Source organism: Aegilops tauschii, chromosome 7, assembly GCF_002575655.3.
Source record: "Aegilops tauschii subsp. strangulata cultivar AL8/78 chromosome 7, Aet v6.0, whole genome shotgun sequence".
Taxonomy (NCBI): Eukaryota; Viridiplantae; Streptophyta; class Magnoliopsida; order Poales; family Poaceae; genus Aegilops; species Aegilops tauschii.
Genome location: NC_053041.3, coordinates 34,755,232 through 34,780,674, shown reverse-complemented (window position 1 = coordinate 34,780,674; position 25,443 = coordinate 34,755,232). Strand labels below are relative to the sequence as shown.

Sequence of the window (25,443 nt, the reverse complement as noted above, 5' to 3'; positions counted from 1 at the left end):
CAACCATAAAAGCGCATGACAATCTCTGCTTCCATCTGCGAAGGGGCTATCTTTTACTTTTATCTTTTACCCTTATACAAGAGTCACGGTGATCTTCATCTTTCCTTTTTACACTTTTTCCTTTGGCAAACTCTATGTGAAAAATTATCTTCTACCCTTATAAAGTGACTTATGGAATTTAATTTCCTAAAAAAGTCATCTTCTACCCTTTTTGAAACAATTCCCTTAATTTTTTGAATTAATTAAAAATGAAAAATTTACTTACACATTTTTTTAAAAAGGCATAAAAATTATATGGGACTTGTGAAAAATACTTCACAACACAAGTTAAAATTTTAATTGTCACCCTATTTTAAGGCATCATTTTATTCCCTGAATATTCTGGTGTTCAGTCTAATTCCCAATTAACTTTAGGGTTTCAAATAAAATCTACGAGTTTATGGAAATTGTTTCCATCCCAAAATATTTATTTATCAAAAGGTCTTAAGAATTTTGTGATCTTAATTTTTGTTTTTTAAATATTACCTAAATGACAGCTTAGTGTTCTGAATAATTCTGAAAAAATAGAAAATTCCTAATCAAAACTTGCTAAGCTCAATCGACCTCAAAGCAAAAAAAAAGGAAAAAAATTCCTTCTGATATTTAAAAAAATCCAAATATTGGAAAATTGACAATGATCCTCCTAGCTTTTTTGACATCAAATTGCAAGGTGATCACAATATTATCTTTTACAAGAGTATCAACAATCTCTACAGGTGAATCTTCCATCCACCACACACACACACCTTAGTTTTAGCTAGTTTTGCTAAATCATGGGCAGCATAATTAGACTCTCAAGGAGCATGCTCAAAAATAATATGCGGGAAATCACACGCAAGGTGCTATATATCATCAAAACTGACCACCGATAAACCGAAAGATCGACCTCCATTCTTCATTGTCTCTATCACCTCGATGTTGTCGGAGTTCAACTCTATGCGGTTACACCCGACTGTAGTTACTAAATTGATCCTCCTAGCTTTGTTTGCCTAGGCTGATGCGAGGTATCTAAATATCTCTGCTTGAAAATCAATAAACCTAGACCAACGGCACTCCCCCAAAAAAATTGAATAACAACTCCTACATAATATCTCCAAATAAACCATAGTTTTAAATAGCGCGCTAAGCCTCTTATCAGCGAACCTCTTCTAAACGCTATAGCGCGCTATAAGGGCACTATAGTGCGCTATTTAAAATGTTTGCTCATTTATTTGGACCAATATCTCTTAGCGCAAGACCTTTCATAAATGTTATAGCGTGCTATAATGGAGCTATACCGAGTGAGGCGTCGCAGAGGCCGGGCTCCATGGAGCCTGTTTTACCAAAAAAAGAAATCAGAAAATACTTAAAAGTTTCAAAAATATCAATTTTTTATATACAAATACATGTGACTATTCGTCAAGTTTCAAAAAAGTTTCATCAGGTAGTTCGATTATTTGCACGCTACACAAAAAATAAAAATATCTGGCCCAAAAACAACAAAGATAAAGCCCATTTTAATAAGTGTATTTATCTTTTTATGTATACATTAAATGTTAACATTCGTCTTCATGAAATTTTATACATGCATACTACAAATATACATCTATATATACTTTTTTCAGACTTTTTCAATACTAGCACCTATGACCGTGCGTTGCAACGGGAGATGAAATATTATGCATTTGAAGTCAGTAAGAATTATATGTGCAAGCAAAACCCTGTGTGCACACGACAAAGGAACATTTAGCTTCTCAGTTTCGCCGCGTGTGAAGGAATCAATCCGCTATTTTTCCATTCATTGATCGATGGCATTTAAGAGTTTTGTTACGTCATCGTACACCAAAGAAGGCCCATGAGTTATTCAATCTCTTTTTTTTTTTGCGGAAAATGAGTTATTCAATCTACTCTTCCTTTGAATCCTTTCCATCGAGATGATTCTATGGTACGAAGTTTCTGAATATTCTAGAAAATATGAAGAATTTTTTAAATCCAGAACAATTTTTTTAAAATTATGTACATTTTCGAAAAAAACACGAACAAAATATGGAAGGAAACATCTTTTAAAATTCAAAAACATTTTCTGAAAAGACCAAGTTTTTTATAAAAACATGAACATTATTTAAATTTGTGAACATTTTTCTAAAACAGGAACTTGTTGAAAATTCATGAGATTTTTAGAGAATCTGTATCTTTTATACACGAACATTATTGAAAATTTTAAAATTTTCACTAAACCATGAATATTTTTCAAGTTTGAGGATGTTTTTGAAATGCCATTTTATTTTTCGAAATTTCGAACAATTTTGAGAAACAATAATTTTTTTTAAAAAAGGGTAACTTTTTGCAAGTTCCTAAATTTTTTGAAATAGCAACAACTTTTGGAATATTTTTTAGTTCTGAAAGTTTTTTGATAATTTTTAATTTACTAAATAAGTTCTAAAATAAAAATAAACTCGAAAGGGAAAAAAGTGATAGGGAAAGGAGAAGAAAAATAGAAATAAAACACAGAAAAAACGAAAAATGGACCAGCCCATTATTGGTTGTCGTGTGCGAAACTCTGACTATTTGAGGCCCAGTGCGAAAAACATGATTTTCCCAGCTGCGTGGGTGGAAAAATAAATGGGCTGCCTTCACTGGGCCACAGCGCGTAGACAAAAATTCTCTTTCAAGCAGACAAATGGATACGAATTTAGTACCACCTCGGGTAGAAAAAAGATCGGTGGTGAACGGATGAAAAAATCGGCGAAAACACCTTACTTTATTAGTAGGTATAGATATAGATATAAATATAGATATAAATAGATATGAATATAGATATGGATGTGAAAATATTAGTTTCGTTGAAAAAAATAAAGAGCTCTGTGGAGCTCGGCCTCTGCTATACTTTTTGGAGCTATTTAAAATCATAAAATAAAAGTCAACTCAAATGAGTGGGGAAGGTTGGCGCATGATTTGATTCGAGAAGATCCGATCTGATCCAAAAACTAGTGAATGGTTATCTAGCTTAAAAAAATAGTACTCCATTAGTCTAGAAATACTTGTCGGCAAAATGAATGTATCTAGATATATTTTAATTTTATATATTTATTTTTATTCATTTTTATGATAAGTAATTCCGACGAAGGAAGTAGAAAAAGAAACAAGATCGAATCTGCGATAAGTTAATTTATACTGATTAAATAGCTATCTGCTTATCCAAAACACTGTCTATGCATATAATATGCATCAGGCTTATCCAAAACACTATCTTCGCTCCATCCACTCCACCGTAGAACTTGAACCATCGTGTTGACCCAGCCAGCTGACCGAGCTCCTGTATGCAAGCAATGGCGCCGTCGCCGTGGCTGCCGGAATTCGACCCGACAGACATGGTCGCCGGCCGTGCCTTTGTCGAGCGCCTCACCACCGACGCCGCGGCACTCCAGCGAGAGCTCCTCACAGAGATCCTCAAGCGGAACGCCCGCACCGAGTACCTCCGCCCCTTCCTCCTCCTCCCGGATGGCGGCTTGCCACCGGACGGCGACCTCCGGGAGGCCTTCAAGAAGCTTGTGCCTGTCTCCGGCTACAACGACATCAAGCCGTACGTGGATCGCATCGCCACCTCCGGCCGCGAGTCATCCACCAATCTCCTCTGCTCCGAGCCCATCACCCACCTCATCAGAAGGTAAATTAAGCTGTGTCCGTGCGGCGCGGCCATCTCAAGTCTCAACATGTTTCTATGCCCATAATAGCTATAGCCTATATGTAACTCGCCTGAATTTACAATTTGGGTTAGTCGATTTTTGGAAGAAGAACCATGCTCGCCGGAGGGAAGGAAGGAAGGAGCAGCCGCCGACGATCTATCTTTGAGTGGTAGGGTGGCAGTCTCGCCGGCGATCTACCTTAGGGGTGCGGTGTGTGCATGTTCGCCGGAAAAAAATCTGCTCATTCCTGGGGTTAGAGGGATGGCCGTAGGCGGCGGCAACACGAGGGTGGGCGGCGGTTGGGTGGAGGGCGGGGCGGCGAGGCTGGCGCGAGAGTGTCACCGGCCACGGGCGGCTGTAGCAGGCCGGTGGCAACAGGCGGCAGGAGGAAGAAGATGGAGGCGGCTGAGATCTGTTTTTGAGGAAGAAACGGTCGGAGGAAGAAGACGCACTCTGGTTGTTAGATCAGAAATCAAGGGCAGAGAATGATCGACTGACCCAAATTAAAGGGTCTATCTAGGACACATCTAGATGTGACATAGTTATGTCACATCTAAGCTGATGTCCACTCTGTTTGTGGTCTATTTTTTTTATCCTAGTTTTTTTATTTCTTGTTGCTACATTATATACTTGTAGGAGTTTAGATGTGACATCCTTAAAAAACATCTAAATGTGAATTAGACAAACTGCAAATTAAATTGCCACTCACTTTTATGTCCCTTCCTTGCGTGTCATGGCGTGCAGCTCGGGCACGTCTGGTGGGAAGCAGAAGATCTTCCCGTCCACCGCGGAGGAGCTTGACCGGAAGCTCTTCTTCTATGGCGTCCAGGCACTCGTGAGGAACATGTACGCACGTGTAAGCACATAGTATTACATATTGCATCGCTTGCTTGGTCCGGTAAGTTTGGTGATCTCAACAAGATACTAATCAAGGAGGCGTTGTTCGATCTAGGCATCTGCATGCTGACCAGGAGAGCAAGCGCGGCATGGGGATGCGCCTCACCCTCACCTTCCCCGTCGAACACACGCCGTCCGGCCTTCACGTCCAGGCCGCCACCACCGCCTACTACTGCAGCAGCCAGTTCCGGGACCAGGAGGTGGGCGGGTTCGACCGGTGCACCAGCCCCATGGAGGCCATCCTTTGCCCGGACGCCGAGCAGAGCATGTACTGCCAGCTGCTCTGCGGCCTGCTCCACCGCGACTCCGTGGACCACGTCGGCACCTCCTTCGCCAACAGCCTCGTGCGAGCCATCAAGTTCCTGCAGCACAACTGGGAAGAGATGTGCTCCGACATCCGCACCGGCAGCCTCAGTGGCCGGATAACGCACGCGCCCCTGCGTGACGCCGTCATCCTGCGATACCTGCGAGGGCCAGACCCGGCACTGGCGGACGAGGTCGCGTCGGAGTGTGCCGCCAAGCCCTGGGACGGGATTGTCGCCAGGCTATGGCCGCGGGCACGGTGTGCCCTCACCATTGTCACCGGCTCGATGGCGCAGTACATTCCGATTCTCCGGAGCTACTGCGGTGGCCGGTTGCCGATCGTCTCACCCTGTTATGCGTCTACTGAGTGCGCCGCCGGAGTCAATCTAAGGCCTCTCGACCCACCCGGCCGTGCGTCGTATGCATTGCTTCCCAACATCGCCTACTTCGAATTTGCTGAGATCCAGCCTCGTGATGAAGAAACTCCTACTGTTGATGGAGATGGCGATCCGGGTGAGATGAAGCTTGTGGATCTTGCGGATGTCGAAATTGGTCGGTCCTATGAGCTGGTTGTCACCACCTTTGCAGGTTAGCTAGCTAAGACCTCCTCATATACACTTTGCCCCCTCCTTATATAAGTCTTGAAGTATCTTGATTTTTATATATTGCGCTACTTCACTCGGTGTTTTATTTTTAGAATAGTCTTTTTTGCCGGGCATTGTCTTTGTAAAAGCTGACTTTACATAAGTTTCTAGTTCCAAGAAATAAAGAAAATATGAAACTTTAAGTCAAATGTTCTTGCCCTGTAATCCCGAGCTTGCAACCGGTCATTGTCTGACTATACAGATAAAGGATTCCAATAATAGTAATAATAATTGATGAAAAGTAATAGGAATTATTGTGTTTAACCAACTTGCGTAAGAATTATTTATTAGTTCAGTAGCTATGATTTGATTTCATATATATCATGTGCAAACCATACCAGGTCTTTACAGGTACCGAGTTGGTGACCTTCTCACCGTGACTGGCTTCTACAACGCAACGCCGTTGTTCCTCTTCTCGGGACGACATGATGTCATCTTAAGCATAGACCATGAGAAGATAAGCGAGGAGGAATTACTCAGGGCAATTTCAAAGGCTATTGAGCTCCATCTTGGCCCTCTTGGGTACATGCTCAGTGGAAGCACCGCCATTGCAGACATATCCAAGTTGCCAGGCCACTACGTCCTGTTCTGGGAGCTAACCAACGCAAGGAGTAACCACGTGGTTGGCGACATCCCCGATCAAACTGTCATGGAGAATTGTTGCTCGACAGTTGAAGAATGCTTCGACCAAATGTACTGCAAAATCAGGCAGCGCGCGAACATCACCGCGCTTGAGATAAGGGTGCTTGAGCGGGGCGCGTTCGACGCTCTGATGGACTTCTTCGTGTCTAGTGGCGCATCGGCGGGCCAGTACAAGACTCCAACGGCTATTCGGTCAAAAGAAGCGATGATGGTGTTGGAAGAGAGGGTGGTGGCAAGGTTCTTTAGCAAAGAAATTCCCCGTGGTTCTCTATATGATGATTACGTGAAGAAATGATTGATGCCCTCATGGCTTGATTAGAAGACGAGTGTTTTACTCATGTGTATGGATACGTATGTGTTAATCCCCATGGAAATGCAATAAATATGGTTAGAGACTACGCGCAACAAAGAGATAGAAGATGTGACATTCTTTCCGTATTTAGTTGCGGTATTTTCAGGACTACATGTTTTCATCTCTGCATCAAGTCATTTTTGAAAGAGAACCAAATCCAGGTTGGTGAAGACCATGATTTGAACTGGCACGCACTACTATAGGTCCGGTCACTGCCTCGTGTGACGTCTTCTCTTCTGTTTGCTGGTACCTTGAAGCTAAGAAGCTAGTTCAAAAGATACAACAATGTTGGCCATTTCCATAACAAAATTAGCCTAGAAATATCATAGATGTGCACATTAAAGAAAAGGTACTATTCTACAGGAGCCTAAGCATGGAGCACTTGGGCCAAGTCAGTGGCACACATACATACCGCGATTTTGGGTGCTCAATTTCATTTAGTGAAAATTTCTGGAACTCCCTCAAACAAAAGTGAATCCTGAACTTCCTTGTCTAGTAAGTATGGAATAAGAATGGCGTTATTCTTCTCAATCATATGCCTAGGTCATCCCAGCATTTATGAAATTTGCTGTTTATGCCCGATGAGCGTACTGGCAATATTCTTTCGAGCATTCGACACCGTTCGAATACATGATTTGTCCAGTTTCTATGACACAAAACAGTACATAACCTGACAGTACATAAACACTCATGGTTGTTGTCCTTGCCGAGGAAGACAGTGACATTGACCATAATGAAACAAATATAGTGTCTCTGTAGATCTGATATATAAGATGGACATGGTAAACTTAGGCCATGTTTGTATGAGCTTTGGGAACCAGATTCAGCTTCGCCAATGATGCTGAATCTGGAATCTAAACCAAAAAGCTATTTAGTTTGAGATACAGGACCAGATTCAGCTTTGCCACTGAGCTGAATCTGGAAGCTGAAACAAGCAACTATTTCGAATCAGCTGCGGCAGTGAAACTAGATCTGGGCAATTTTCAGTGGAATCGTCTGAAGCACCTCAAAGTGTAATCAGCTTTTTTCATTGGAAATTTCGGTAGCACCTCAAAGTGTCATCAGCTTTCCAGTGAAGCTGGATCAAGATTTGGGCCATTTTCAGTACAATTGTGTGAAGCGCCTCAAATTGTAATCAGCTTTGCCAGTGAAGGAATTCAGAGGTGATTCGAATCCGATCAAAGCTGAAACAAACAGGGCAGCAGAATCAGCTTTGGTAATGAAGCGAATTCACGGGTGATTCAAATCAGACCAAAGCTGAAACAAACATGGCCTTACTCTCAGCAAGCAGCAGCTAGCCCTGATCATGCCTCCCCAACTCTCCTCGCTTGCTCCATCAGCACACATATGTGTAATCAGCCCTTGCCACAACCCTACTAGCAGTCACCCTCTGCATCCTTGGCGATGCCGTGTTTTGCCGTCTTTTACATCAGAATAGTTCACATAGAGAGCCCATGACTAGCCACTACTCATTGGGAGCTTGTTCCGCTAACTCAACAACTTTGACATGACCTTGAACGAAAGTGAAGTACAAGACTCCTGCACCCACTAGTAGAAAAAGGGCCATTTGTCCCGGTTCGTAAGGCCCATTTGTCCCGGTTAGGTAACCGGGACTAAAGGGTCGGTACTAAAGGCCTATACCTTTAGTCCCAGTTCTTACACCAACCGGGACAGATGGGGCTCCACGTGGCCGCTGCGGCTTGCCCTGGCAGGGGGGCTTTTTGTCCCGGTTGGTAGCACCAACCGGGACCAATAAGCTACCACACGTCAGCAGTTCAGGGGCTAGGTTTTTTGTTTTTTTCTGAGGGGGGGGGGGGGGTTGGGGGTTTTTGTAGGGTTAGTTTAGGTGTTTCATATATTGTGTTAGCTAGCTAATAGAGATAAGTGTCCTCTCTTATCTCTGTGTTTGGTCGTCGCTACGTACTATACGTATAGAGAGGACTCGACACGCTAGCTAGTAAGCAAATGAAGGAAACCATTAAGTACAGAAGATCGTCATGAACATATGCATACAGAGAGAAGTGATATCGACCTCTTCTTCTCGGAGAGATTGGTCGAAGAACAAGTTTTCGTATATATCTATTCGACGCTACTGGCTATATATATATATATATATATATATATATATATATATATATATATATATATATATATATATATATATATATATATATATATATATCACGGCCATTTGGGACACCTAGGTGCCCAGGCTCCTTGTTTGTCTACCTTCGGATTGCATTAGGATTTATGTCGTTGTAACAGGTGTAGACACTAATGGATATAACCGTTAACCGTTTGCAGTATTTAATTTGGAAAGTTATTGCAACGTACTAATTAATTCCATTTAACTATATGTTAATTAGCGGTTCCTTGCTCTAATTTGGACGTAGGCATTAATTAGGATGCATGCACCAACACTTCCTTTAAAAGATCCATTTAACTATATGTTAATTAGCGGTTCCTTGCTCTATATCGATTGGTTTCCAGAAAATGGCATGTTATTGATTCCCTCATAAACAACTTCTTTCCTTAAATACTATAGTATTGTTAAAAAATGGCGAAAAACTCATATTTGGGTACGTAAATATATACCCTATGATTTTTTTTTTCATTTGGGTACGTGTATATATACCCTATGATTTCCCTTAAATATTATGATTTTTATTTGGGCACATATATATATACCCTATGATTTTTTGCAGATACTCTACGATTTATTCTAGGTACTAGATGTCTTTCCTTAAATACTATAGTATATACCCTATGATTTATTGTAGGTATTTGATACCTACAAGCTTATCCGATATATTTGTAAGTGAATACTTAAGTTTTCGCCAAAAACAAACAGTGCATACTCAAGATATATCTGTAAATACTTAATGTGAAATTTGTTGGTATATACCCATAAGTGTTATTTCCTTTTTATGTGTGAATTCATGTACGTAAACTAAATACCTCGACAAATGATACATTACATTTGTATCGTTAAAATCATCCATAAAACATACCTGATCGTGATGTATCTGATGTATGATAATAGAGGAATCATACCCAAAAAAGAATACGGCTACATACGGAAAATAATATGTATTATCCTAACATAATTTGTGAGTATACCGTAAACACAACTAAGTATTATGGAAAGAGAAACCATTTTTCGTATACTCACAACGGAGAGAGAAAGTGGCAAAATCCAAAAATCTTTTTAAACGACACAATGGCAATATGCGTAAAGTGTACAGCGTCTAGTGTTTCACACGTATATGGATCTTTTAAAGGAAGTGTTGGTGCATGCATCCTAATTAATGCCTACGTCCAAATTAGAGCAAGGAACCGCTAATTAACATATAGTTAAATGGAATTAATTAGTACGTTGCAATAACTTTCCAAATTAAATACTGCAAACGGTTAACGGTTATATCCGTTAGTGTCTACACCTGTTACAACGACACAAATCCTAATGCAATCCGAAGGTAGACAAACAAGGAGCCTGGGCACCTAGGTGTCCCAAATGGCCGTCCTATATATATGACAGATGTTTTCTACAAGAAGTGGTAGTTACCACCACTTGCGTTTTGTATGTTGTATGTAGTTATGTCGAAACCGAAAGTATGTAGTATGTAGTATATAACAATGATTAGGTATTATATATACTAATTTTTAGGTAGTATGTACCATTTTTTGAGTATGCTCTTTTTTACGTACAAATATGTACGTATTTCACAAATATAACAAAAACTATGGGCTCATATGCAATTTTTTCATGTAACTTGTTTTGAAATAGCTTAGATATAGTATATGAACATATTTAAAATAATAAAATAGTATATATAGTCCCATATAGTAGTATATGAGACATGTGGGGTAACTACCACCGGGTGGTAGGATATATATATATACACACACACACAATATAAGATCTCTTACAATCCTCTAACATTTGAACTCAACTTCCACATGGTATTCTCCGGCTTTATTGATGGCGTGATCAAGAAAAAATGCCGCCAATTCCTCTTTAATTGCGTTCATGCGATCTTGTGGTAGGAGTTCATCCCGCATCTGCCACGTCTAATTTGAAGAAAGGTGGTTAATACATATATATATATTAATGAAACTCAACAGAAATGATGGTGTAATAAAATGAAATTGTGAATATTATTGCTTACGCACATCATATTGTCTTTTAGAGTAGCCCCGCTTATTTTTGCAACTCGTGTTGTAGATGAACTCGCACACGTAGTATCCACAGTAATCATTCCCGGGTTCCTGCCACAACCACTTTACGAGAAATAGAGGTCAATCAAACTGGTAATGGAGCATTATAAATGGCATTGATGAAAGTAGCTAGAATCAACGGGATCGAGATGCGCGGAACTAGCTAGCTAGTAGTACTTACATTCGGGTATGTAAATCGCAGCTCCCCCAGCAGCCCCGGAGATTGTGCGGTCAATAGTTTCCAAACCCTGCGAGACAAAGAAAACAATTACTTGATATCAGGAAATGAACAAAGTTGCCGATATGGTGCGATAATGATTGATTGAACTTACTTCTTGAGCATTTTAGTCATGTCCGCATATTCCTCGGGATCTTTTCGTCTCGAGTCTAAGACGGTTACAAGTCCCTGCTCAAGCTTGATCTCTAGGAGAATATAGCGGGATCTGCGCAAGCATGCATAACTCATCAATTACATTACTATAACCCCGAGTAATAAGGAAAACCGAATATGCACAAGACAGTAACACTCACTTGAAGTTGTAAGGAAAGAATATTTTATCTTTGTTTTGATTTACTACCAACGATCGTAGCAAGTTGGCCTCGGTTTCTTTGGCATTAAACTTAACCGTAAATTCGTCTATGAGATTTGTGTTAATGAACGCAATGTCATAGATTTATGCTTTTCTGCATTCGACGATCTTCAATCTGCATAATATAGTGAGGATAATCATATATACATGCAATGAAAGAGCTGAGCTATATATAGTGACTTAATGACAGAAGTAGTACTTACAGACAGTAGCAAGTGACCGTTAATTTATCGAGGGCCTTTTGATTGAAAACTGGAAGAACTCCTCGAATGGAAGAGTCAACAGTTCAATTCCAGCGTCGTCGTGCTCCTCTTTAACTCAGCGTCAAAGTATCCTTCCCCCAGACTCTCTGTAGGTTTTCATGTACCAATCATGGAATCTTCGCATCATCGTTGTTAGAGATCTTTCATCTTTGACGAGAGGCTTCCCGTAATGGTATTTGTATTCGTCCACCTCCAAGAAATCATAATGTACATCGTCGGGCAGGTAATCTCCAAGATTGGTATTGGGCAAAATCTCCGGATGATTAGCGACGATATCGCTAGACACCTTGAGCGGGGGGCACGATTGGTTCGCTTGTTCGCCGAGCTGGGCAATTTTTTCCCAGCTCGTCGTTCTGCTAACCTTCGATCACTGATAGTACTTCCCGACCGCTCCGCTTCGATATATGACCTTTCAATAATGCGCTCATAGTTGTTTTTCGGCGGAGACGGTGGTGATTTCTTCAAGGCATCGATGGTGCGCTTTGCTTTCACCGGATCTATCTTCTCCTCCAGAGGTGGATGTTTCTTTGCTTTCACCGCTTCAAAGAAGTCCCTCACTTCGGCTTCCACGATCTTCGTGGTTTCCTCCACGGTCCTCTCGTATGTTAACTTCTCTAGAGGCTTGAGAGATGGACCGAATCTGTATTGCCTCCCGCCTCTGGCTGTACTGCTAGACGCCGGAGCAGACAGAGCGGCTGCGACTATCTTCTTTCCTTGCTTACGAGACGGAGGAGAAGGACTACGACGCGCCGGAGCAGCCGGAGCGGCGGCGGGTCTCTTCCGCCCTTGCTGACGAGGTGGAGAAGGAGGAGGTTGGCTGCTCTGGCGCGCCGGCGCAGGCGGAGAAGGAGGCGGGGTGCCCTGATCACTCGCCGGAGGAGGAGGCGGAGGAGAAGGCGGAGTGCCCTGACTCGCCGGAGGAGGAGGAGGAGGCGGAGGCATCCAGTTCGGAAGGTTGATGAGCTCCTTCCGCCATAGGCATGGAGTCTTCAGAGCAGAACCCAGCCGAGTCTCCCCTTCACCGGTAGGGTGGTCAAGCTCGAGGTCCTCAAATCCCTCCGTTATTTTGTCCACCGTCACCCTAGCATATCCTTCTGGAATTGGACGGCAGTGAAAAGTTGCGCTGGGTTTAGGAGGTCGAACAGAGCCGATAGCCGCCTTGACTTTGAAGTTCTGCCATTGCGTCATAAGGTGGCAATGTTGAGACTCCGTGATAGCATCCATGGGGTAGCTACCAGGAGCCGTGCAGACAGGCTCCAGCTGAAGCAGCTCGGTGGAAGCCACACTGCTTCTCCGTTGAGATGGCGGGGTAGCTTCGGCAGGTCGCTTGCTGTGAACTGCTTCTCGTTCCTCTAGCGCTTGTACCCTTGCGTGCAGCTTCCGCAGTTGGGTATGCTCCACTTTCCTGCTCCTCTCCTGGCATTTGTAACCGCCAGCATCCGGAAACCCAGCCCTCCACGGAACGGAGCTTGGCATGCCTCGTGTCCGTCCAGGGTGCTCAGGATTCCCGAGGGCCATTGTGAGCTCGTCGTTCTCTCTGTCTGGAACGAACGTCCCTTGCTGCGCTGCGGCGATATAGTCCTGAAGCTTCGTAACGGGTATTCGTAGTTGCTCGTTCGTCCAAACGCACTTCCCTGATACAGGGTCCAAGGTTCCGCCAACCCCAAAGAACCAAGTCCGGCAACGGTCTGGCCAGTTCAATGTCTCTGGTTCGACCCCTTATCAAGCAGGTCATTCTCGGCCTTGGTCCACAACGACCGGGCTTTGAGGTAGCCACCTGACCTCGTGCGATGATGATGCTCCTTCTTCGCAGCATTTATCTTGTTTGTCGCTGACATCTTCTTAATCTTGTCCGATGTCTTGTGGGCCACAAATGCGTCCCAGTGATCTCTGATCTTCTCATACCAGCCGGTGAATTTTGGTGTCTTTTCTTTGTCGACAAACGTTGTTTTCAGCTCATTCTTCCACCTCCTGAATAGATCTGCCATCTTCTTATGAGCATGAGACTTGATCAATGGCTCTTTAACTGGCTTCTCCGGATCCTCCTCTGGCGGTAGGGTGAAATTTGCCTTCAGCGCGGTCCAAAGATCATCTTTCTGCATATCATTGACATAAGATACCTCAGGGTCTTCCTTCTTAGGCTTATACCATTGGTGGATGCTGATTGGGATCTTGTCCCTAACAAGAACCCCGCACTGAGCAGAAAATGCTTCCTTGGTCCGGATGTTCAATTGGTTGGTCATCGCGCGCGATTGCTGTGATCGTGAACCTTTCATCCGAGCGCAACTTTTTCTTCGGGCCTCGTTTCTTTACCGAAGTTGTGCTCGATCCGGAGGGCTAGAAAAAAGAAGAAAGACGAGAGTTAATATGTGTACATACCAAAACAATGAATGCATCAATTAGCTAGTCAGCACAGGCTTAATTAATATATACACCTGGCCGGACTCTATTCGGTCACCGGAGTCGTCATCACGGTCTCCTTCTTGCACCGGCATTCGGTCACCGGAGCCATCATTATCATGTCCTTCCTCCTCCATTGTTTGATAACCGTAGCCAGCTTCACCCTCTCCTTCCAGACCATCGGTTTCGTTGAGATACGACATGACATCACCTCCGGCTGCGATTATGTCCCCCAACACCTATTCTACGTCCTCGTGTCGGCCGTGCTCCATAGTTTCTGCAAATATTACAACATGGCAATTATTATACAAACATGATAGATGGATATATTAGTGGCAAACGTAGACCTAGCTAGCTAATCACAACAAGGAATCATATTAGTGGCCTCGACGCTTCTTTAGGGTTTGGGGTGGCCTCGGCAACGCTTCAAGGGTTTGGGGTGGCCTCGACGACAACGCTCTTTTAACTTGGTAAATTTGAGTGGCCTCGGCAGCGCTTCTAGGGTTTGGATCAACTTGTGCACATTGCCAGACCCTCGACCCTAGACCGCTCGGCGATCCACGACCCTCTACGTACCCTATTTCCCGACCCTCGACCCCCTCATGTCACGTTTGTCTAGTGTCAAAGGATTCAACAAAACCATGTCTTCATCATTAGGCGAAAGTAACAGGCGCATGATGGTACGAACATGGCAACGAAGTAACCCTCGGTCCCTCGACGACCCTCGAACCCTCGACCCTCGAACCCTCGGCGACCCTCGACCCCTCGGTGACCCTCGACCCTCTACCCTAGCTAGTTCCCGTCCCTCGGCCCTCGAACCCTCGGCGACCCCTCCCCCCCTCATGTCGAAGTTATAGGGGAGGGGGTATATCGACCCCCCTCCCCTCATGTCGAAGTTATCGGGGAGGGGTATATCGATAACGACATACCCGATAAAAAATAAGAAAAGGAAGAAGAAGAAAAAAAAGAAAAAAAAGAGGAGAAGAAGAAAAAATAGAATTCTTCTTCTCCTCTTTTTTTTTTCCTTTTTTCCTCTTCTTATTTATTTCTCCTCTTCTTCTCCTTTTTCTTTTCCTTCTTCCTAAGCTAAACATAAACTAAAATAATCCTAAAACTAAACGAAACTTCTCCTCCTCCCTTTTTTTCTTCTTCTTGTTTTTTTTCATCATAAAACTTTATGAACAAAATTACAACAGAAAAAACAATAAAAATTCTATGAAAAAAATAAAATTTATATGAACAAAATTACAATAGAAAAAAATCATAAAAAATGGCATATTCTTTGCATATGAACATACAAACATTTGCATATTCTACAATAATATCACCCAAAAAAATCTATGAACAGAAAAAAAATCCTAACTTTTGCATATGAACATACATACATCATCATCATCATCATCATCTACTACTACTACAATATGAACAAAAAAAATCTATATATGTGAAAACAGGACCTTCGTCGTTGGCGTCGGGGCGGGCGGCGGCGTTGAGGCGCGGGGCGGAAGGGGGAGAGGAGGGGGAACGGCGTGGTGAGGCTCATAGTGCAGGCGAGCGGCGGCGAGGTCGGGGCAGGGCGCTCAGCGTGCGCGATGGCGAGGTCGGGGCAACGCGCGGCCAGGTCGGGGCAGGGCTCGGCGCGTCGAGGTCGGGGCAGGGTGCGGCGAGGCCGGGGCAGGGGCGACGACGACGACGGAGACGGCGACGACGGAGATGGCGGACGGGGGCGGCAGCCTGGCGGCGTCGATGTCGTCGGCGTCGTCGGGGCGGCAACTGCGAGACGAGAAGTGAAAATTTTAACAAGTCTTGCTTATATACACGAAGCATTGGTCCCGGTTCGTGGCACCAACCGTGACCAATGCCCCCTTTAGTCCCGATTGGTGGCACCAAACGGGACTAAAGGGGGGCATTGGTACCGGTTAGTGCCACGAACCGGTACCAATGCACCCCTTTAGTCCCGGTTGGTGCCACCAACCGGGACCAAAGGCCATGTGTTGCCCGCGTAAAAAGTTTAGTCCCACCTTGCTAGCTGAGAGAGCTCCAGAGTGGTTTATAAGCGCTGTTGCGCCCACCCTCTTGAGCTCCTCTCAATTGCAGGCTTTCGGGCCTAACCGTACACTGTGTGTCTGTGGGCCTACTGGGCCTGTTGCGGGCCTGAATCCTGGCCCATGATTGGGTTTCTAGTCGTATTCAGGCCGTGGTGGCCCAGTAGGTGGCAGCTTTTATGTTTTCCTTGTTGCTTTATTTATTTTATTTTGTTTCTACTTACAAAAAAATACTTACTGTTGCTATTTTATTTTATTTTATAGTATTTTGTTTCTACTTATTTATTTTATTTTATCTACTTATTTATTTTATTTTGTTTCTACTTATTTATTTTATTTTGTCTACTTATTTATTTTATTTCCTTTCTACTTATTTATTTTATTTTATTTTCCACTTATTTATTTATTTTCTTTTTGCTTATAATATTTTGAACAGAAAATACTTTGATAATTTTAGTTGCATAAATTTTATATAACTTTAGTTTCAATAATACTAGAGGTTTATAAAACTTTTTAGTTGATTCCTTTTGCCATTAGAGTTTCATTAAAGTTTTCTAGTTCATTCTTTTTTCTATTAGAGTTTCATTAAAGTTCATTTTGTTTCTACTTATTTATATTCTTTCCTTTTTTTCTTTTTTTATTGATTCTATGAAAACTCTTTTTGCCTTTTAATGTTTTGAACAGAAAATACTTTGATAATTTTAGTTGCATAAATTTTATATAATTTTAGTTTAAAAAATACTAGAGGTTTATAAAAGCTTTTTAGTTGATTCCTTTTGCTGTTAGAGTTTTATAAAAGTTTTTTAGTTGATTTTCTTTTTGCTATTGAGGAATATTATAGTTTTTTTAGTTGATGATAACAGAATATTTTAATTGATTATTTTTAGTTCAATCTTTTAGCTATTACTTCTTTTTTTTTGCTATTAGTTCATTTTTTTATATTAGTTCATTCTTTGAGCTGAATGACCCTGAAATTGAAAAACACTACAAATGAAGTCTGAAAAGGTTGAAAGTTGGCATGGTATCATCATTTCACCCACATAGCATGTGGTAAAAAGTTGAGAGGGTTACGGGAAAAACTGGATGCACTTCGTGTACGAAATGGACAATCTCTTTCGAAGTATGAGGGTTTCGGACGAAAACTCATCTGTTACAAAGGGATTTTTTTTGAACTTATTTGAACTCTAGATTTTTTGTGTGTTCAAAATGCACCATTCAAATCCACATCATCAATTTTCAACCCTTTCTGACTTCATTTGTTATTTTTCATGCATTTACTGATTTTTTTGAGCTAAATGACCCTGAAATTGGAAAGCACTACAAATGAACTCTGAAAAGGTTGAAAGTTGGCATGGCATCATCATTTCACCCACATAGCATGTGCTAAAAAGTTGAGAGGGTTATAGGAAAAACTGGATGCACTTTGTGTACAAATTGGACAATGTCTTTTGAACTATCAGGGTTTCGGACGAAAACTCATCTGTTACAAAGGGATTTCATTTTTTTTGAACTTATTTGACCTCCAGACTTTTTGTGTGTTCAAAATGCACCATTCAAAGCCACATCATCAATTTTCAACCCTTTCTGACTTCATTTGTTATTTTTCATGCATTTACTGATTTTTTTGAGCTAAATGACCCTGAAATTGAAAAGCAGTACAAATGAACTCTGAAAAGGTTGAAAGTTGGCATGGTATCATCATTTCACCCAAATAGCATGTGCTAAAAAGTTGAGAGGGTTACGGCAAAAACTGCATGCACTTCGTGTACAAAACAGACAATCTCTTTCGAAGTATCAGGGTTTCATACGGAAACTCGTCTGTTACATGGATATTCTAGATCAAAGGCATCATCATAATAGTTGTGGAGAGAAAGTCTTCACTTTTTCTTCGCTTGTATCCTTTTCTTATTGCGCCGTAACCATGGATAATCTTCATCGTTTAACAGGGTGTTTGGGTCAGCCTTGACTTTGAAGGGAGGAATTTCATGAAACTTTTCATAATCTTCAGACATGTCTGTCTTGCCCTCCACTCCCATGAAGTCTCTTTTTCCTGAAAGAACTATGTGGCGCTTTGCCTCATCGTATGATGTATTCGCTTCCTTATCTTTTCTTTTTCTCGGTTTGGTAGACATGTCCTTCACATAGAAAACCTGCGCCACATCATTGGCTAGGACGAACGATTCGTCAGTGTACCCAATATTGTTCAGATCCACTGTTGTCATTCCGTACTGTGGGTCTACCTGTACCCCGCCTCCTGACAGATTGACTCATTTGCACTTAAACAAAGGGACCTTAAAATCATGTCCATAGTCAAGTTCCCATATGTCCACTATGTAACCATAATATGTGTCCTTTCCCCTCTTGGTTGCTGCATCAAAGCGGACACCGCTGTTTTGGTTGGTGCTCTTTTGATCTTGGGCGATCGTGTAAAATGTATTCCCATTTATCTCGTATCCTTCGTAAGTCAATACAGTCGAAGATGGTCCCCTGGACAACGAGTACAGCTCATCACAAACAGTGTTGTCACCTTTGAGACGTGTTTCCAACCAACTGCTGAAAGTCCTGATGTGTTCACATGTAATCCAGTCGTCACACTGCTCCGGGTGTTTGGAGCGCAGACTGTTCTTGTGTTCATCGACATACGGGGTCACCAAGGTAGAGTTCTGTAGAACTGTGTAGTGTGCTTGAGACCAAGAATGCCCGTCCCTGCATATTATTGAGTCCCCTCCAAGCGTGCCTTTTTCAGTCAGTATCCCCTCATACCGCGATTTAGGGAGACCTATCTTCTTAAGGCCAGGAATGAAGTCAACACAAAACCCAATGACATCCTCTGTTTGATGGCCCATGGAGATGCTTCCTTCTGGCCTAGCGCGGTTACGGACATATTTCTTTAGGACTCCCATGAACCTCTCAAAGGGGAACATATTGTGTAGAAATACAGGGCCCAGAATAACAATCTCGTCGACTAGATGAACTAGGACGTGCGTCATGATATTGAAGAAGGATGGTGGGAACACCAGCTCGAAACTAACAAGACATTGTGCCACATCACTCCTTAGCCTTGGTATGATTTCTGGATCGATCACCTTCTAAGAGATTGCATTGAGGAATGCACATAGCTTCACAATGGCTAATCGGACATTTTCCGGTAGAAGCCCCCTCGATGCAATCGGAGGCAGTTGCGTCATAATCACGTGGCAGTCATGAGACTTTAGGTTCTGGAACTTTTTCTCTGGCATATTTATTATTCCCTTTATATTCGATGAGAAGCCAGACGGGACCTTCATACTGAGTAGGCATTCTAAGAAGATTTCCTTCTCTTCTTTGGTAAGAGCGTAGCTTGCAGGACCTTCATACTGCTTTGGAGGCATGCCGTCTTTTTCGTGCAAACGTTGCAGGTCCTCCCATGCCTCCGGTGTATGTTTTGTCTTCCCATACACGCCCAAGAAGCCTAGCAGGTTCACGCAAAGGCTTCGTCACGTGCATCACGTCGATTGAAGAGCGGACCTCTAGGTCTTTCCAGTAGGGTAGGTCCCAAAATATAGATTTATTCGGAATAGATAGTCCGCCGGGACCCTTTCCAAAGATTACGTGTAAATCATTAACCATAGCAAGTACGTGATCACCGATACGCATGGCGGGATTCTTCCGATGATCTACCTCGCCTTTGAAATGCTTGCCTTTCTTTCGATATTGATGGTTGGTCGGAAGAAATCGACGATGGCCCAGGTACACATTCTTCCTGCATTTGTCCAGGTATATACTTTCGGTGTCAGCTAAACAGTGCGTGTGTGCGTGGTATCCCTTGTTTGACTGTCCTGAAAGGTTACTGAGAGCGGGCCAATCATTGATGGTTACAAACAGCAACACGTGCAGGTTAAATTCCTCCTGTTTGTGCTCATCCCACACACGTACACCGTTTCCATTCCACAATTGTAAAAGTTCTTCAACTAATGGCCTTAGGTACACATCAATATCGTTGCCGGGTTGCTTAGGGCCTTGGATGAGAACTGGCATCATAATGAACTTCCGCTTCATGCACATCCAAGGAGGAAGGTTATACATACATAGAGTCACGGGCCAGGTGCTGTGATTGCTGCTCTGCTCCCCGAAAGGATTAATGCCATCCGCGCTTAAACCAAACCATACATTCCTTGGGTCAGCTGCAAACTCAGCCCAGTACTTTCTCTCGATTTTTCTCCACTGCGACCCGTCAGCGGGTGCTCTCAACTTCCCGTCTTTCTTACGGTCCTCACTGTGCCATCGCATCAACTTGGCATGCTCTTCGTTTCTGAACAGACGTTTCAACCGTGGTATTATAGGAGCATACCATCACCTTCGCAGGAACCCTCTTCCTGGGGGACTGGCCGTCAACATCACCAGGGTCATCTCATCTGATCTTATACCGCAATGCACCGCATACCGGGCATGCGTTCAGATCCTTGTACGCACCGCGGTAGAGGATGCAGTCATTAGGGCATGCATGTATCTTCTGCACCTCCAATCCTAGAGGGCATACGACCTTCTTTGCTGCGTATGTACTGTCGGGCAATTCGTTATCCTTTGGAAGCTTCTTCTTCAATATTTTCAATAGCTTCTCAAATCCTTTGTCAGGCACAACATTCTGTGCCTTCCACTGCAGCAATTCCAGTACGGTACCGAGCTTTGTGTTGCCATCTTCGCAATTGGGGTACAACCCTTTTTTGTGATCCTCTAACATGCGATCGAACTTCAGCTTCTCCTTTTGACTTTCGCATTGCGTCCTTGCATCGACAATGACCCGGCGGAGATCATCATCATCGGGCACTGGTTCCTCCTGATCTTCAGCAGGTTCCCCCGTTGCAGCATCACCGTATTCAGGGGCACATCGTTGTCATCGTCCTCTTCTTCTTCGCCGTCTTCCATCATAACCCCTATTTCTCCGTGCCTCGTCCAAACATTATAGTGTGGCATGAAACCCTTGTAAAGCAGGTGGGTGTGAAGGATTTTCCGGTCAGAGTAAGACTTCGTATTCCCACATATAGGGCATGGACAACACATAAAACCATTCTGCTTGTTTGCCTCAGCCACTTCGAGAAAATCATGCACACCCTTAATGTACTCGGAGGTGTGTCTGTCACCGTACATCCATTGCCGGTTCATCTGCGTGCATTATATATAATTAAGTGTGTCAAAAACCATTACAGAACATCATGAATAGATAATTAAGTGACCAAATTAATAGAAGTTCATCATCACATTAAAACCAAAGTACATACATAGTTCTCATCTAACAACAAATATATAGCTCTCCAGAGCATCTAATTAATTAAACCATACATTGAAACTATGTAAAACATTTCAATGCGAAAACAAATGCGATCATAATCGCAACCAAGGTAACAATTGATCCAACGGCATAATGATACCAAGCCTCGGTATGAATGGCATATTTTCTAATCTTTTTAATCTTCAAGAGCATTGCATCCATCTTGATCTTGTGATCATCGACGACATCCGCAACATGCAACTCCAATATCATCATCTCCTCCTCAATTTTTTTTAATTTTTTCCTTCAAGTAATTGTTTTCTTCTTCAACTAAATTTAACCTCTCGACAATAGGGTCGGTTAGAATTTCCGGTTCAACCACCTCCTAGATAAATAAAATCTATGTCACGTTGGTCGGTATATTTGTCATAAACAATAAATGAACCAAATAGTTATAAAAAGATAATATATACCACATCTGAATCATAGACAGGACGAGGGCCGACGGGGGCGGATAGCAAAACCATCGCACTATGTAATAAGAAGGAATAATAAAAGTAACAAAATTAGACAAGTATCTGTCTAAAGTAAGAATTTTTTTCCTTTCAGAAAGAAGATAAGAACAAGAGGCTCACCACGGTGGTGCTGGCGACGAGATCGGCGCGGGCGATCGACGGCGGTGAAGACGGGGACGGGACGTGACGGACCGCTAAACCTAGACAAATCTCGGGGAAAATGGAGCTCGGAGGTCGAGTTTCGAGAGGAGAAAGATTAACTAGTGTGGCTCAGACATTTCATCGAACACCTCATGTGCATAGGAGGTGAGCTAGAGCACCCAAATGCCCTCCCCTCGCCGGCCAGAAAAAATAGAGCACTGTGGAGTGCTCTGCTGTGGCGATGGGGTATATATAGGGAACTCATTGGTCCCGGTTCGTGGCACCAACCAGGACTAAAGGCCTTTGGTCCCGGTTGGTGCCACGAACCGGGACCAATGACCCCCTTTAGTCCCGGTTGGTGGCATCAACCGGGACCAAAGGCCTTGTGCTGCCCCGTGTCAAAAGTTTAGTCCCACCTCGCTAGTTGAGAGGGCTCGAGAGTGGTTTATAAGCGCTGCTGCGCCCACCCTCTCGAGCTCCTCTCAACTGCAGGCTTTTGGGCCTAACCGTCTCTTTGCCTGTGGGGCCTACTGGGCCTTCTGCGGGCCTGAATCCTGGCCCATGGATGGGTTTCAAGTCGTATTCAGGCCGTGGTGGCCAAGTAGGTGGCATAATTTTTTTCTCTGTTTTTTGTTTTCTCTTTTGCTTTATTTGTTTTGTTTTGTTTCTACTTACAACAAAAAACTTATTTATTTTATTTCTAATTACTTATGTATTTTACTTTAATTATTTTATTTTTATTTATTTTACTGCTGCTATTTTTATTTATTTTACTGCTGCTATTTTTATTTAATTTATTAAGGTTTATTTATTTTAGTTACTATAGTTTATTTTATTTTATTTTATTTTATTAAGGTTTATTTATTTTTATTTATTTTATTAAGGTTTATTTATTTTATTTACTATAAAAAATGAACATAGATGCGCCTATAGAGAAAATTCAACCTAAATTCATAATAAATTTCTATGAAATTCAAAGAAATTTACTGTGAATATAGGTCAAATTCCCTGTATAAGGGCATCTATTTTCACTTTGAGAGGAGCTCAACAAGGCAGAGAGGGACGGGCTTATAAACTGGTGTGAGCGCCCTTCGGTTGGCGAGGTGGGACTAAACACTGGCCGCAACTAGGACCAGCCCTTTAGTCCCGGTTTGTGGTATGAACCGGGACTAAAGGGTGGTGGGCCAGGAGCGTGGCCCATTGGTCCCGGTTTGTCCCACCAACTGGGACCAAAGGGGCCGGACGAACCAGGACCAATGCCCCCACGAGGCCCGGCAGGCCCCTGGCCGCACGAACCGGGACCAATGCTCGCATTAGTCCCGGTTCGTGACTGAACCGGGACTAATGTGAATATTGCCCTGTGACCAAAGCCCAGTTTTCTACTAGTGATACGTTCCTTGGGTCACCTGCAAACTCAGCCCAGTACTTTCTCTTGATTTTTCTCCACTCCGACCCGTCAGCGGGTACTCTCAACTTCCCGTCTTTTTTAGGTCCTCTCTGTGCCATCGCATCAACTTGGCATGCTCTTCATTTCTGAACAGACTTTTCAACCGTGGTATTATAGGAGCATACCGCATCACCTTCGCAGGAACCCTCTTCCTGGGGGGCTCGCCGTCAACATCACCAGGGTTATCTCGTCTGATCTTATACCGCAATGCACCGCATACCGGGCATGCGTTCAAATCCTCGTACCCACCGCGGTAGAGGATGCAGTCATTCACTAGTAGAAAAAGGACCTAATGTGAGACACATTAGTCCCGGTTTGATTTTGGCCCGGTACTAATGGTACCATTAGTGCCGGTTTGAACGGCTATGCATTAATGCCGGTTCGTGTTGAACCTTTAGTACCGGTTCGTGCCACGAACCGGTACTAAAGGGGTGGTGGCAGGCTGGCGTCAGGCCGGGGCCCCACGATCACCTTTAGTACCAGTTCGTGGCACAAACCGGTACTAAAGGGCTAACCTTTAGAACCGGTTCGTGCCATGAACCGGGACTAAAGGGGTCTGACCTATAGTCCCGGTTGGAGACACAAACCAGTACTATGGGGCAATTTTCAAACTCTACCGCCCCCCCCCCCCGGGTATCGCCATTTCAGTTTTGAAAAAATCAAAAGAAAGTGATAAAAACTTCAAAAAATAAAATCCTTTGAGAGGTAGTTATATTACTACATCTACTAGTTAGGAAAATTTGAAAATTTCAATTTGGACATGTTTTGCAAAATGTGTAGGGAAAATGTAAAACGGCTATAACTTTTGCATACGATGTCAGAAAAAATGTATAATATATCAAAAAATTCAACACGAAAATCCGCATACGATTTTGACTGCCTACGGCCTGTTTGCAATTTTGTAGAATCCTCAAATTCCAAAAGGAAAAAATATATGCTCAAATTTCAGTTTTTTGGGTTAAATCTAGTCAAACTATGGTCAAACTACTTATTCAAGAAGTATTAATGTTACTACATAATTATTCAAGAATATTAGTGTTACTAAATAATTATTTCAATTTTTTGAATTTTGGTCAAATCTGGTCAAACTATGGTCAAACTTATTCAAAAAATATTAGTGTTACTAAATAATTACTGTTTTTTAGAATAATAGTTTCAAACTCAAACGGTGAAACGTGTGACCTAATGCTCAAGCTAAACTGCTGAGGGTTAATAGGATTGTCAGCTTACATTTGTCAAGAAAACAACAAGTGCAGACTTGGAAAGTAGAGGGAATAGAACTCCGAAGTTAAGCGTGCTCAGGCTGCGGGAGTGAGAGGATGGGTGATCGGCCGGGAAGTTAGACGATTTGGAATGAGTGATCCACACTTGAGTAGTTAAGAGGGGTGATTAGAGACTAAATCATCAAATAATTCAGAAAATTGAAAATCGAAAAAAGATTCAAATTTTTTTTCCAAAATTTTCAGAAAATAAATTCAAAAAAAACCTTTAGTACCGGTTGGTAACACCAACCGGTACTAAAGGCCCCCCATATCACAGCGCGAGCTCACGCCACGTGGTGGGCCTTTAGTGGCGGTTCATGCCGAACCGGTACTAAAGGGGGGGCCTTTAGTCTCCACTCTTTAGTGCCGGTTGCAGAACTGGCACTAAAGGCCCTGACGAACCGATGATAAAGCTTCGTTTTCTACTACTGATTATGGCATGCATGTATCTTCTGCACCTCCAATCCTAGAGGGCATACGACCTTCTTTGTTGCGTACGTACTGTCGGGCAATTCGTTATCGTTTGGAAGCTTCTTCTTCAATATTTTCAGTAGCTTCTCAAATCCTTTGTCAGGCACAGCATTCTCTGCCTTCCACTGCAGCAATTCCAGTACGGTATCGAGCTTTGTGTTGCCATCTTTGCAATTGGGGTACAACCCTTTTTTGTGATCCTCTAACATGCGATCGAACTTCAGCTTCTCCTTTTGACTTTCGTACTGTGTCCTTGCATCAACAATGACCCGGCGGAGGTCATCATCATCGGGCACATCGT

General features: G+C 42.9%; 1 protein-coding gene across 1 annotated transcript; it reads left to right on the top strand.

The window, feature by feature from the left end:
* The first annotated feature begins 3,256 nt into the window (after positions 1 to 3,256).
* LOC109785860 (probable indole-3-acetic acid-amido synthetase GH3.7) lies at positions 3,257 to 6,599 on the top strand. Its single transcript, XM_020344450.4, has 4 exons — positions 3,257 to 3,685; positions 4,449 to 4,550; positions 4,657 to 5,492; positions 5,890 to 6,599. The coding sequence occupies exons 1-4, from the start codon at positions 3,339 to 3,341 to the stop codon at positions 6,483 to 6,485; spliced, it is 1,881 nt and encodes a 626-aa protein (XP_020200039.1). The 5' UTR covers positions 3,257 to 3,338; the 3' UTR covers positions 6,486 to 6,599.
* The last annotated feature ends 18,844 nt before the right edge of the window (positions 6,600 to 25,443 follow it).